The sequence below is a fragment of the Homalodisca vitripennis genome, chromosome 8 (assembly GCF_021130785.1).
Source record: "Homalodisca vitripennis isolate AUS2020 chromosome 8, UT_GWSS_2.1, whole genome shotgun sequence".
In the NCBI taxonomy this organism is placed as follows: domain Eukaryota; kingdom Metazoa; phylum Arthropoda; class Insecta; order Hemiptera; family Cicadellidae; genus Homalodisca; species Homalodisca vitripennis.
In genome coordinates this window covers 12,353,387-12,367,847 of record NC_060214.1, presented here as the reverse complement: position 1 = coordinate 12,367,847, position 14,461 = coordinate 12,353,387, and the positions used below count along the sequence as shown (strand labels likewise).

General features: G+C 35.8%; 1 protein-coding gene across 1 annotated transcript in view; it reads right to left on the bottom strand.

Moving 5' to 3' along the window:
* LOC124367306 (HEAT repeat-containing protein 6) overlaps window positions 1–14,461 on the bottom strand; it is a 40,175-nt gene that overhangs the window by 9,826 nt on the left and 15,888 nt on the right. The window contains exons 9-12 of the mRNA XM_046824032.1: window positions 12,034–12,250; window positions 10,629–10,768; window positions 8,680–8,793; window positions 2,977–3,101 (exon numbers count right to left, since the gene is read on the bottom strand). Coding sequence (XP_046679988.1) covers window positions 2,977–3,101; window positions 8,680–8,793; window positions 10,629–10,768; window positions 12,034–12,250 — 596 coding nt within the window. The remainder of the gene's footprint in view (window positions 1–2,976; window positions 3,102–8,679; window positions 8,794–10,628; window positions 10,769–12,033; window positions 12,251–14,461) is intronic.

Sequence of the window (14,461 nt, the reverse complement as noted above, 5' to 3'; positions counted from 1 at the left end):
CTCAACAAGACCATACTGGGGATGAGTGAATGTAACAGATTGAAAGGAGAGTATATAAAAGCACTGGAACATGAACTCTGCACAGGGAAAGAGGAAGATAAAAGATCCACAGCCGCAAAGAAAAAGGAATATGACCTCAAGCTAAAGACATTACGGAAGCTACAAAATTCTAACCACATAGGCAAGTCCCACAACAAATCAAAAGCCTTGTGGCAAGTAATAAATGCAGCAAAGAAAGCCTCAGCTGAAACAAAAAATCACATTGAACTACAAGTCAACGGAAATATCATAAAGGACACAGTGGACGTGGCAAACTGTTTTTAACAACTACTTCACAACCATAGCAGAGAAGACACTCGAAAACAACAACATCAACCCAAATAGTACTACCAACTAAAAAAACCCCAATAACGAACAATAGTTTCAAATTTCAACAAATAACAGAAACACAGGTGCAGAAAACTATAGATACCCTTAAGCCAAAAACCTCCGCCGGCATTGATGATATATCTGCCAAGCTGACCAAGACTGCAAAAACGAACTAACCATGCCGCTAACCAACATTATAAATAAATCCCTACAGCAAAGGCATTTTTCCGGAACAAATTAAAAATCTCCAAGATATATCCCAAGTACAAAAAAGGACCAAGAACAGAAACTAGTAGCTACCGCCCTATCTCTCTCATACCAACTTTTTCTAAAGTCATAGAAAAAGTTGTACTGGAACAACTTCTACACTATCTGAACCAAAATAAACTACTCACAAACCAGCAGCATGGCTTCCTAAAGGGCAAATCAACAGCCACGGCCATAATACAACTCGTCGAGCACATTATAGACATGTTAGAGGAAGGCCATATGGGTCACCAGTCTTTTTCTAGATTTCAGCAAGGCGTTCGACTGCATAAGTCATTACCTGCCTGATAGAAAAATTAAAAGCACTGGGAATAAATGGACAATCAGCAAAATGGTTTCTTAGCTATCTGAGTGATAGAAAACAAACTCGTAGAGCTGCGACATACTGTTAATAACTCATCAGAAAAAGGTCCAATCTGATCTGCTGGAAGTAAAACGAGGAGTACCAACAAGGATCTGTCCTGGGGCCAATACTATTCACTATGACTGACTATCCTACAAGGGCCCTGTACGCGCAGATGACACAGTTATCACACTCGCAGAAAACGACAGTGAGTCACTCACCACAAATACCGAAAGAGCTCTTAACCGGACCAAAGAGTACTGCGCTCCAAACAACCTAGTCCTTTAATGTTGATAAAAACTGTACAAATAATTTTTAACACTAGATTAAAAAACACAGAAACATCAGTAGGCAGATTACATGAGTATAAAACCAACACAAAGTACCTGGGCGTCACACAATCGACTCCGACCTCTCATGGAAGACACACATAGATCTACTATGTAGGAAGATCAGCTCAGGAGCTTTTCTGATCCGTAGACTCCGTCAAATAAGCACGCCAGAGGCAGCAAAGACCGCCTACTATGCCTTCCTTGAAATCCATTTAAGGTTCGGCATAGCAACCTGGGGAGGAACGTCTGCAACAAACCTGGATAGAGTCCCTCATTCAACAAAAGAAAGCTATAAGATTCTACTGATAGGGCTCGAGCAAAGAGAGAGCTGCCGAGCGGCATTTGTCGAGCAAAACATTCTCACAGTGGTGTCACTATACATACAAGAGGTCATCCTGCACACAGTCTCTACAGAACAACAAAGACACAGAGATATCCACCATCACTACACCAGGCTTGCCGCAAACTTTGCCCTACCTCCTCACCACCGCACTCTATACAGCAAGAAACCATCATACATTGGTGCAAAACTTTTTTAATCTTCTACCAGAGAACCTGAAGAATGTGCCACCCCAGAAGCTAAAGAAACAATTAACAAACTGGCTACTGAAGAATCCTTTCTACTCACTAGAAGAATATCTGAATAAACAGGTCGATCTCAAAACTGATAACTTTCAGAAAAATGAACATTTGTAACTTGACGCTAATGCTAATCTCCAAGATTATGTAAATAAAGCCTATAAAAAAAAAAAAAAAACATTCAGGTTTGCCAAAGTATTAAACTGATTGTAAATTCAGTCATTTGTAATTATTTACAGTCAGTCACCGCATTGTCTATTCATGTACAGGGTGTAACAAAACAAAAAAAGGTTGGGCTGGCTATGTATTTTCAAATTCTTTGTGTGATTCCAAGCTAAAAATGAAGCTGTGAGCAGCAAACATTTTGTCTTCTGATAGGCATCAGCAGTATTACATGAGTTTACAAAACTTTACAAGGTGCCAACTATTTGGACAATGTTATTACAATTCCAACGGTACTTTTTTCAACGAAATCCGTCAATGCATAAGCGAGCTTGACCACTTTAAAGATACTCTTGTAGAAGCCAGGGGCAACAAACAAGTGATAACTCTCAACTGTGACATGTTTGGCACTCTTGTGCAAGAGTATCTTTAAAGTGGTCGTGCTCGCTTAAGCGTTGATAAATTTCAATGAAAAAAGTACCGTTAGAATTGTTATAAAAATTTCAAAATATGTGGTATCTTTTAAAATTTGTATAACCAATGTAAAACAGCTGATACCTATCAAAAGATAAATTGTTTGCTGCTCACAGCTTGTGCAAGGGTTTGGCAATAATTCCTTATTTATTCATTCATCATAATTGTTTTATTTCAAACCTCCTCTCCAGCGGAGTTCTCATATCCAAACATTACGAAGCACCATCATTTTTATCAAATTGGGCCATCTCATTAATCCAAGTCCATAATTTTATACGCAGCAAAATTTTATTTTCTACAACTCATTATCTATCAAATTGTACTAGACATGAACATCGAAACACCAATTAAACCCATAGAGACACAAACGCAACGCTTAAATCTGATTTTGTTTCAAGAGTGCCACACCAAGAAGTGTTTCCGGGTAATGGTAAAGATGGAAGTACTCACTGTGTTTTAAGCAGCATGTCTGTCAGGTTACCCAGAGCCCAAGCTGCCTTGGCGCTGACTAGGGGCACCGGGTCCTTCACGAGTTGACATATCACATCGCAACAGTCACATACAAACTGTTCATCCTGCAAGAGAAATAAACATACATACAAACAATTTTGCTACAGGCCTATCATTATTATTTCTCATAGCATTCTAAAAATATGATACCAACGTCAAAATCAACATGGTACATTTATTTTATATGATTTTTTAAATTTATACGTCATCCCAAAAACCTGCTATATTAACCCTTCCCACGCGGCAAACGGATATATCCGTTAGGGCTAATTTTGACCGAAACCCGGTAAACGGATATATCCTTCAAAGTCTATTTTGTGTTTATTTAATAAATTGTAGTTGCCGTGGAATCCGCTAGAGTTCAAGGGAGTGTTGAATACTTGTTCCGAAAAAGCAGATGTTACAGTTTTGAACCTCATTGGCGCGTCGCAGTGGTGGGAGGGCGTGGCTTTGTCCCTTGTGGCGTGATTTAGCCTCAGTCCGCGGCGAACCATTACGCGGTAAAACGGATATATCCCGGCACAGCATATTTTAGTGTTTAACGCTGTTTTTGCCATACTTCCTTATTTACTGTTCGTGTTCCCTGTTGTATTTAGCATTATATATCTTTTTATATTGTTATTACTTTATTTGTTGTGTCGTTATAGGCCTATATTGTTCTATGCAATGGCGAATCCTGACGATTTTTTGTAAAATTTGAAAAATTTGTAAAAAAAATATAGGGGTCTGATTATTTTGTAATACTGTATTATTTTTATTCCTAATAGCCACCACTAACTAAAAAACAATTAGAGTTGGTAAAATATAAAAAAAAATTTATAATATAAAGTTAATTACGCGTTATGAGTCAAAATTGAAAGATAAATTCCGCTTGGGAAGTGTTAAAGTATATTGTCTGGCACTACTAGGATTTAAATAGCTAAACCAATGACTATTTTGAGTTTATATACGTTAATTGTAGCATGGTTCACAACAAATGGTACATTTTCAGATAAGGACCCTATAAGATTTCAGAAAACATGTTTCTGTAGTGCTAAACATTTATTTTAAACAGTTTTTTTTACCATCACTAGTAAATAAACACAAATTCCTCGAATATTTATTTCTAATATTGAAATAAATAATTATTGGAATAATTAGTAATCTTATATATATAAAAATGAATGTTTGTATGTTTGTCCTTTATGGAATCGTGAACTATTGGACCGATCATGATGAAAATTTGTACGTATATGTATTTTTCCACGGAGAAGGTTTATAAGCTATGCCCATCCCTTTCCCGATTCAGGATTCCACCCACTGGTTACAGAAATACCCATAAGAAATGCATTGCAGCAAACATATGTTAACGTCTTTTCAAATTTTTAATCAGCTGTTCTTTGTAAACATATATTACACTTATAGTTTTAAAGCATAGAGTAAGCTTAAGAGAAACGACAAATTTTGTTTAAACTGTTTTTGCAATCACTGTTAAACATAGACTTTACTATCCAGATAATACAATTTCAAATTTGACGTAAAAATTCACCTTTAACTGCAATATTTATTTAATATAAACCATGCTCATGCTTGATCAGAAGAGTAATGCAGATATCATAATTACTATCTTACGTTGGCTACAAAATATAAAGAATGTTATAAAATCAACCTTAGTTGTTTTTTTTTTGACAGAAGTATGGTTCTCAAAACTCCGTGTGTACATATTCTCTCGATCGAGACAACAAAGCAAGCTCAATCGTGGCATCGGAGATATAACTAATTTAATCTAAAATTTATTATAGTAAAAAAAAAAATTTACTAAGTAATATAAGGACTTCGGTTCTTAAGATTTGCGTGCGAAGCCGTGGGGTAACAGCTAGATAGAGGCAGGAATATGGTACATACCTTCATAATACGCCCAAGAGGCTCACGATGGAACGACTATCAATTATCTCAGCAATGTTTAGAATGTGATAGAAAAAGAATAAGTGAATATAGTGTACTGGTTTCAACCGGGAAATTGCGTGCGAAGCCGCGGGCAACTTTTGCAAAAAATTATTGAAATGCGCAGCAGCAAGCGCGCCGGACTCCGCTAGTTCTATATATATAAAAATGAATGTTTGTGTGTTTGTCCTTTATGGAATCGTAAACTATTTGACTGATCATAACAAAAATGTATATGTATATGTATTTTTCCACGAAGAAGGTTTATATGCTATGTCTATTGATGTAACTCGCCTCCAGGTGGCGTTGCCAAAGATAATAGTTTTTCAAATTGCCTGCACATTATAAAAACTGCAATTACGAGACAGTTTACGAATATTTAATAGCCAAACACTATTTGAAGGCGCTAAGTTATGATGTATATTTATATTTGTCTTGAAAGATAAATTTCTGGTTGAACTTAAAGCTTGAGTGTTAGAACCACTTTATAATAAAACACATGTACGTGTACAATGGCTATAAACATATACAGATTTTCTTGATCATGGCAACAAAGCAAACTCTACATCGGCGTTGGAAATATAATTTACTTGAGCCAGAAAGTGCACATACACGGGTAATGCTTACGAAAAGCGTGCGAAGCCTCAGGAAACAGCTAGTAAATAATAAAGAACGAAACATTGGAAATTTGTATTTATTTACCAGCGATAGTAAAACTTGTTTCCAATGTTCCAAGACTCTTCATTCAGTTTTTTTACCAATTTAATTCAGGATTTTTACGTATATTTCATTATTATTACAATGAACTGTATTGTACAATGTACTGACAATAGACAATTTCCATTAGCAGTTCCAAGAGAAGCTATATTGATGGCAGCACAAAGCAGAGAGCAATATAAATAACTAAAACTCAAATTCAAATATGTAAAACACTGTTACCTGGGGAGTAAATGAGTAAGGACGCCATTGCTTGCAGTGCTGTGCAGTTCTTACTACTGGTTCATCATCTCTAGCACAACACAGCAGTAAAAGCCATGCAGTTGAGATGAATTGTACAACAGTTGTAAGCATGTAAAGCACTGTTTACCTGGGAGTAAAATGAGTAAGGACGCCATTGCTTGCAGTCCTGCAGTTCTTACTACTGGTTTCATCATCTCTAGCACAACACAGCAGTAAAGCCATGCAGCTGAGACGAATTTTACAACAGTTGGTAAGCATGTAAAGCACTGTTACCTGGGAGTAAATGAGTAAGGACGCCATTGCTTGCAGTGCTGCAGTTCTTACTACTGGTTCATCATCTCTAGCACAACACAGCAGTAAAAGCCATGCAGCTGAGACGAAATTTTACAACAGTTGGTAAGCATGTAAAGCACTGTTACCTGGGAGTAAATGAGTAAGGACGCCATTGCTTGCAGTGCTGCAGCTCTCACCACTGGTTCATCATCTCTGGCACAACACAGAAGTGAAGTCATGCAGCTGAGACGAATTGTACAACAGTTGGAAAGCATGTCCCCTAGGTAAAACAAGTTTACTCGGAGTAAATGAGTAAGAACCCCACTTGCTTGCAGTGCTGCAGCTCTCACTACTGGTTCATCATCTCTGGCACAACATGGCAGTAAAGCCATGCAGCTGAGAGGAATTGTACAACAGTTGGTAAGCATGTACAGTAGAACTCCTCATATCCGGCCTCGGTTTTTACCGCGCCTCGGTTTATCCGGCCACTTCCCGGGAGCCAATATCGAAATTTATTTCCCACGGCTTACAGACGCGCAGTTACACGCACTAGTCTCCCACGACTCGTGCGTTATCTTGGTGTATCTTTTTGTTTACATTTTCTTGTATTTACTTTTCAGTTGCTGTGTTGTCCTCAGTTGAGCTAGTAGGTTTAACCTCTAAACAGTTCGTTGATTATTTCCAGTGTGGTTAGTACAGTACAGTACAATTGTTTTGTTTCGTCAAGTGTTGTGTATTGTGTTGCAATGTCGTTTTTATGTACAGTATTGAAAAAGGAAAAATGAGTGTGTCAAAACGAAAACGTAACGTGGTGACAGTGGAACAAAAACTTAACGCGATCGAAACGAATTGATAAAGGCGAATCAGTGGCCAAAATATGTAGTGAACTAAATGTGGGAAAAAGCACGGTTAATGACTGGTGTCCGTAATTGAAAAACTTTGATGGACTATTGTACACAAATAGAGAGTGAAAAGGTTTTTATCCGAACGGCGGTATTTGAGAAAACCTTCCAATGAGATGGTTGATGATGCTTTGTGGCTTTGGACCTGTTTTAAAAGAGAAGGCTATGATTTTACATACAAAATTGGGAGTAAACACTGAGTTCGTAGCCAGTAATGGCTAGACCGCTGGAAAAAAAAGACATGGAGTTACATTTGTAAATATTTGCGGTGAGAAAATGTCAGCAGATGCACCATCGGCAAGTGAATTTGTGGTCAAACTGGAAAAGATGATACAACAAGAGAAGCTTGTCCCAGATCAGTCTGTAACATCGACGAGACCCGGGCTGAATTTCAATCGTTTGCCATAAAAGACATTCTCTGTTGGGGATTCAAGTTCAGCTTCAGGGTTTAAACTAAACAAAGAGCGTATAACGGTTGCCCTGTGTTCAAATGCATCTGGGGAGCATAAACTCCCATTTTTGGTCATCGGTAAATCTATATATACAGTTTAAGTAAAATAAAGGCAAATATAGAGTATAAATTGCCCAAAAAATATATACATAATTATTGTTCAATATATATTTTTGTATGGCTCAGTAATTTGGATTTAGCTTTGTGACGGGAGATTTTAATATTATTTTTTTTAATTTATGACTCAAGAACTTTGTTCTTACGTACTTTTTAATAATTGTAATTTTTAATTTATTTATTTATGGATAGCTTGCCTTTGTCCCCCATACGATATATATATATATATATATTGTTCAATAAAAGTAGCCTTTTCATATTAGGCAATAAAAAAACAAGTTATTTAACGCAATAATACTTAACAACTGTATTTTTTATGTTAATTATTTAACCACTTTTTCTTATACAATACATTTTTTATTCGTTTTACAAACGTGTGTATTTTTATAAAAGATAATCCCAAAAGAGACTTAAACACTACTTTTGACTATATTTAATTAATTACATATTATTATTAGGTATAAATCATCGTTTTTATAATAGGTTAGTTTATTATCCGTCCGATTCGTTATATCCGGCCATGGCCTCGGTCCCGTGGTGGCCGTTATGAGGGTTCTACTGTACTCTATATAAAACACTGTTACCTTGGGAGTAAATGAGTAAGGACACCTTGCTTGCAGTGCTGCAGTTCTTACTACTGGTTCATCATCTCTAGCACAACACGCAGTGAAGTCATGCAGCTGAGACAAATTTTACAACAATTGGTAAGCATGTAAAGCACTGTTACCTGGGAGTAAATGAGTAAGGACGCCATTGCTTGCAGTGCTGGCAGCTCTCACCACTGGTTCATCATCTCTGGCACAACACGGCAGTGAAGTCATGCAGCTGAGACAAATTTTACAACAATTGGTAAGCATGTAAAGCACTGTTACCTGGGAGTAAATGAGTAAAGGACGCCATTGCTTGCAGTGCTGCAGCTCTCACTACTGGTTCATCATCTCAGGCACAACACGGCAGTGAAGTCATGCAGCTGAGACAAATTTTACAACAATTGGTAAGGATGTAAAGCACTGTTACCTGGGAGTAAATGAGTAAGGACGCCATTGCTTGCAGTGCTGCAGCTCTCACCACTGGTTCATCATCTCTGGCACAACACAGCAGTGAAGTCATACAGCTGATCTGGAACTTTTCCTGCACACAAAAATGACATTCATTGTTATTTCATTGATTCCAGTAGATTAATAATGAGGTTAATAGTTCTTTTACACTTTGTTAGCATCTACTCTTACTGGCCTTGTGCACATGAGAGCTTTGTGATAAAACTGATGGGAAGACCATCCTAACACTTTGCGATTGGTAGACGTCTAAGTGTAACCCAAACTTATCTCTTGATTATCATGAACGGAGTTTCAGGTGGTTGTCCTCATATATTGACCTTCTTTGTTCTGCACCACCATTTGGGGCTTGCTTATGTACGTCACTTTTACTCGGTTTTAAATTAACCTTTGGCTCTTTAAATTACTGAGATTTTCATGAAAATCTTAAATAATTTACAAAGTTACTAGATTCAAGGTTGGAGCTTTATCAATTGGTTATTTATTAGTTGTTTGCAATTACAAATCAAGCAAAATGTAATTTAAGTTATAGGTTGATCTGTTTCAAAAGTATTTTTCTTTGCAGGACAAAAATACAATCAATTTCAATTAGATCTCTAGTATTAACAAAATATAAATAGTTTCCATATTTTGGAGTGCGTCTCAACCAAAATTCAATAAATTGATAGGATACATTATAGCAGCTACAGTAACACTGACACTCGGATAAAAACAATTCTAAAAAATTTTTTATGGTATGTGCTGCAAATAGAGGAACATTAATTTAGTTACTTATTTGGCAGAGAGATTGCAGCACTTTCCAGCCACAACTGGATAAGGATTGAATTTTATAACTAAGCAATATAATGGGCCACACGTAGTGGCCTGACGAGCTGAACAGCAAAACAGTGAGAGCCATTAGGAGTGGCCTGACAAGCTGAGGAACAGGACGCAGAGAACAACCATGGCCACCCAAAGTGGTCCGATGATCTGAGAGGACAATCACATAAGTTCAATGCTGATAGCGAAGAGCTTTTTTTTGTTCTCTTAGGACAAGAATCTTATAAATTGCACTTAGTCCTGTAAGAACCTTTGCGCTGCTTCCGTAGTGACAGGATATTCAGGATAGGTAAGGTTAGGGAGTAGAGATTGCCTCCTATCGAGATCCATGAGGAAGAATTAGGGCACTACATCTCAAAGTCATGTCTCCCCGGAAGAAGGGGAGGCCAGCTCTGAACCAGCCTCTCCAGTCAAAGTAGGCAGGGGTTGGCACACCCTTGTTGAGGCTAGCAAGAACCTATGAGGTTAGGGAACAAACCCCACCAACTCCAACAGTCATCTCCCACAGTAGACTGGACCTATCGAATTGTCCATGAACTCCAGAATCTCGACATTTGCGATTAGGGATTTGCCGCTCCTGGACCCTCCATAAGGTTGCCCAGATTTAAGTGACACATCGGTTTTTGCTGTGACCTGTGGTAGATTCAACTGGAAGGTATAAACCAGCCAGAAGTGATCCCTGCTGGGTAATAGCGAAGAGTTAAAAGCTATGATAGATAAACCAGGTAGTAACCGTTATCATCAGCAACCTATATTTTTACAGAAATCTACAAAACTAAAAAAAAACCCTTTTTCCACTAAATTTTTCATTAAATTATACATTAAACAACTCTACTTAAATTGAAATACTTTTAAGGAAGTCTACTGAGATTTCATGCCATAACTCTATCATATTCTATGCAATAAGGACATTTATAGTATGGCTCCAATACAGTGGCTAATCTTTTTCTAAAAAGACTTCTATGACGGGAGAAATGAAAGTATAAAAAATAAAACAGTTCAAATTAATGTTGAAATATTTGGAAATATAAACATTTTAAATTTTGTCAATGAGTTTGTTATTAGGAACAAATTAGAAAACCACCAAGTTACCGAAAGTTGGTGGTATGTCGCAGGACTCATCACTGCCAGACAGTCACAGACCACCGAAGCCAAAGTGGGTGATATTCCCACCAGCCCAAGTAGTTGTGACTCAAATGCTTTTTGCCACACTTGCGTGCACAACGCTTCATCTGTAAAACAAATTCATCAATGTTATTATTTACACTTGGGGAAAAGGTATAATAACATTTTGTAGATGCACTTTTTTATTGGGTTTACAATAGTGTAATTCTCACAATACTTGATTAAACAATTTTATTATTCTGTTAAACTTGAATTTCTCGCATAAAAATACTCTCAAACGTGTTACTTTAGGTGTAGTGATAATAACATTTTCCTTTTTTAGTTTCAAGCACTCTTGATGTTTTGTATTCTGTATTACATTATTTATTTTTGTAATATTGTTATCCTGTTTTTAATCTCTGTTAAAAATTCAGAAATAAACTTGTTGATAGTCGCTTAAGTTTTAATGTGTCTGTATTTTTTAGCTAGTTTTAACCCTTTTCAATCCAAATATCTCCCAAAAATCACTGCAATTTACTAAAAAAGATTCATTCATCCACTTTACATACTTAATACAAAAAATCTGTTCAACCTTTTTTTCAAGATTAAAATTTTTTTATTATTCAGCATTAAATAAAATTAATTGTACAACAATAACTATGATACATATTTATTACTTAAATTTGTTATGCTCAAAATAGTGTCTATAAAAATGTTTTAAACATGTTTTGAATTTTTATTTAGGTAAAGTTATGTAAAGAAATAGTTACTTTATACAACCGTGTAGTAAAAAATAAGCAACAACACTAAATAAAATATGGGTTAAAATATTGTGTTTTTCCCATAAATATTATATTATTATTAAATTTTTTTGTCTCCTCAAGGCTTGGATTATTATAAATTGTTGTTACAAAAAAGTAATGCATATGGTTTTATTTTTAAGTATATTCTCTAATTTCACATTGCAAATATATGATAAAAGAATATAATAAAAATATATTATACAATTATTATGTATATACTAAGTTTTGGCGAGATCTATTGCATGTATAAATGCTTTATGACAAATAAAGATAAATGAATAGATTGAACATATATTTATATAACTACATTTATTATTAACTAAAATAGGTTTGATCTACGGACTGAAGTATTTTTAACTGAAAGAACTTAAAAAATTTTCTTTATCTAACTCTTTGTCAAAACCCAGTCTTTGAAGAACATGTAGTTGCAAATTACTCTATCTTAATAACTTAGATTTCAACCACTTACATTTCTTTTGAAAGGAATCAATTTCAAAAGGCTATATAATTACATGCACGTTAATAAATCAAACACAAAAAAATGTGGAGAGACATCAAAAAGGAATTTGTTAAAAATACCCGACGCTAACCTGAGGCGGCAAGGGCTGTGGCGAGCTGCTGGAACGTGCGGGTCGCATGTAGCCGTGCAAGCTCCAGCGTGTTGGTACCCGTCATGTCTCGCAGAACAGCTGCCACCAGCGGCATGATGTGCGGCCTTACTAGAGAGAAGTGGTGTCTGGACATGTTAGCTAGCAACTGCCACCACTCCACACGCAAAGGCACCGACACCGCCTTCTGGTTCTCTGTCTGCAACCACGACATAGACCAGTTCAAACATGCTGTTACACGTTTTTCATTCAGATCTGGATATTGGTTAAATTATAGCATAAAAGATTATAATAATATTATAAATGTGAAAGTGGCTTTGTTTGTTTGTTTTGCTTTCACGCATAAACTATTCAACCGATTGTATAGAAATTTTACATGGACGTTCTTAGAGACAAAAAATCCTTATGGGCTACATCCCACAGGTCTCTAAAGCAGTTAAAAATCCCATCATGGTCTCTAAAGTTACAAAATATTAATTGATAGAGCCTGTTAATGTAGTCAACTGTTCTGTGTAAACAATGGATTATTACAGCTCGACAATATGGTTCATTAATTTAAACACTAATTTCAATTTGTTTACATTAGAGTAAAAACATAACAAAAGTAACAACACTTCTTATTTCAACATCATGGCAACATGGCAAATCAATTATTTAATCTAGATTTAACTTAATTAACTAAATTGTGGATGTGTACATGTCAGGTATTGAATTTGGAGTCCTTATACATTGTCAGACGGCATATTTACAGTAGCTGAAGGAACAAAAAATCCATTTTGTGTGATATTTTAGGGAATTTTTACCTTAATTTCGAAAAGTTTCTAAAACATATTTTAGCTGTTAATGCAAAAAATGTGGTTGGTCTAACCATTGCAAATTTGCAACTATGAAAATATACAGAGTAAATAATAGCTTACAAATATCATGAGCATATCTGGTGATCAAAAGCAACACTTGAAACTTTGATAAAGTCGATATTTTATTATAAAATAACCCTTTAACTCCTTAACTGCCACTATGTGTTCAACTTCCATGCCCATTTTCTGCTTTGTATTCTTGATGGGTGAGTAGGTTTTAATGGAAAAGGCATTTTTTATACTTCCACATTTAATTGATTTAAAAAGCGCTTTCACCGGTAAAGGCATCATCAGTTACATATTGTATACAGAAATATACAGAATTTTTAAAAAATTGTATTCTATTTTATCATGTTTTTTTTTATTTTACACATATATTTTTTCTGTAAACAATATCTAACTGATGATGCCTTAACCGGCAAAAGCGCTTTTTAACCCTTCGTATGCTGTAAGCGGAATATTCCACTGAGTAAATCTAATTTGAAACGTTCTAAGCGGAATAGATCGCGGAATCCCCTGACAACGCAATATATTTACGTTAATTCTACAAATTGCCGCCAGAATGCTTGAGAGTGAATATTTGGTGTTCTAATATGACGCAATTTGAAGCATGACTCATCAAAACAGCTGGGACCAATCACAACGGAAGCTTTTGTTTGCTTTGTCAGTCCGCGCCATCACCAGTGAGCAAGCGGTACGCTCTAAGCGGAAATACTGCCGGCGGCCGCTGTGTATTGTTGTTTATTGTTTATAACCTGCTATACTGCTTTAGCTGTCTGCTGTGCGAGGCGCTAGATAATTTGTTCCCTTCATTATCTACTAATTTTGTATAAATAATATGAATTACTGTTGTGCTAACTCTTTATATACTTACATGTATATTTACATGTATATGTACTCATATGTACGTAAATAAAATAAAAGCAATACAAAAACTACCATGTGTTTTCATCAGTTGCAAGACCAATAAACCTAAAAAAATATATAACTTTGAACAAATTAAAAATTATTTTTTTATTTTTTATTGAGCATTAGAGCAATTTCATACAACTTGCTTTCAGCGTACAAAGGGTTAAATAAATTAAATGTGGAAGTATAAAAAATGCCTTTTCCATTAATTCCATGCCCATGTTATTACATGCTAAACAGCTGCTTCGTTACACGACACCTAGCAGCTGTACGATGATACACAGTATTGTTTATGTGAACCACTACAAATCCACAGAAGTGCTGTTTAATTGCTACTACACTCTGACGGTCGGTCAACTATCATGAAAGCACATGGTGAAGTTTTATCTTGACATTAAAAACAGAATGTTTTTATTTTTTTAAGTTGCTACCGTATTTTTTATTTTCTATTTTGATTGTGGTTTGTTGGACGTTTTATCAATTTTAAATTTATCCAGAAGCGCTGTTGTGTGTGAGGCATCTGGCAGTATGTAGTTTTTCTGAGAATAATAGCGATCAGGATGTGGACTCAATTTATTAACCACGTCTGACATGTCGAATCAGGAGATTCTGATGACAGTTTGGTAAAAGAAGATGTTGCTGAA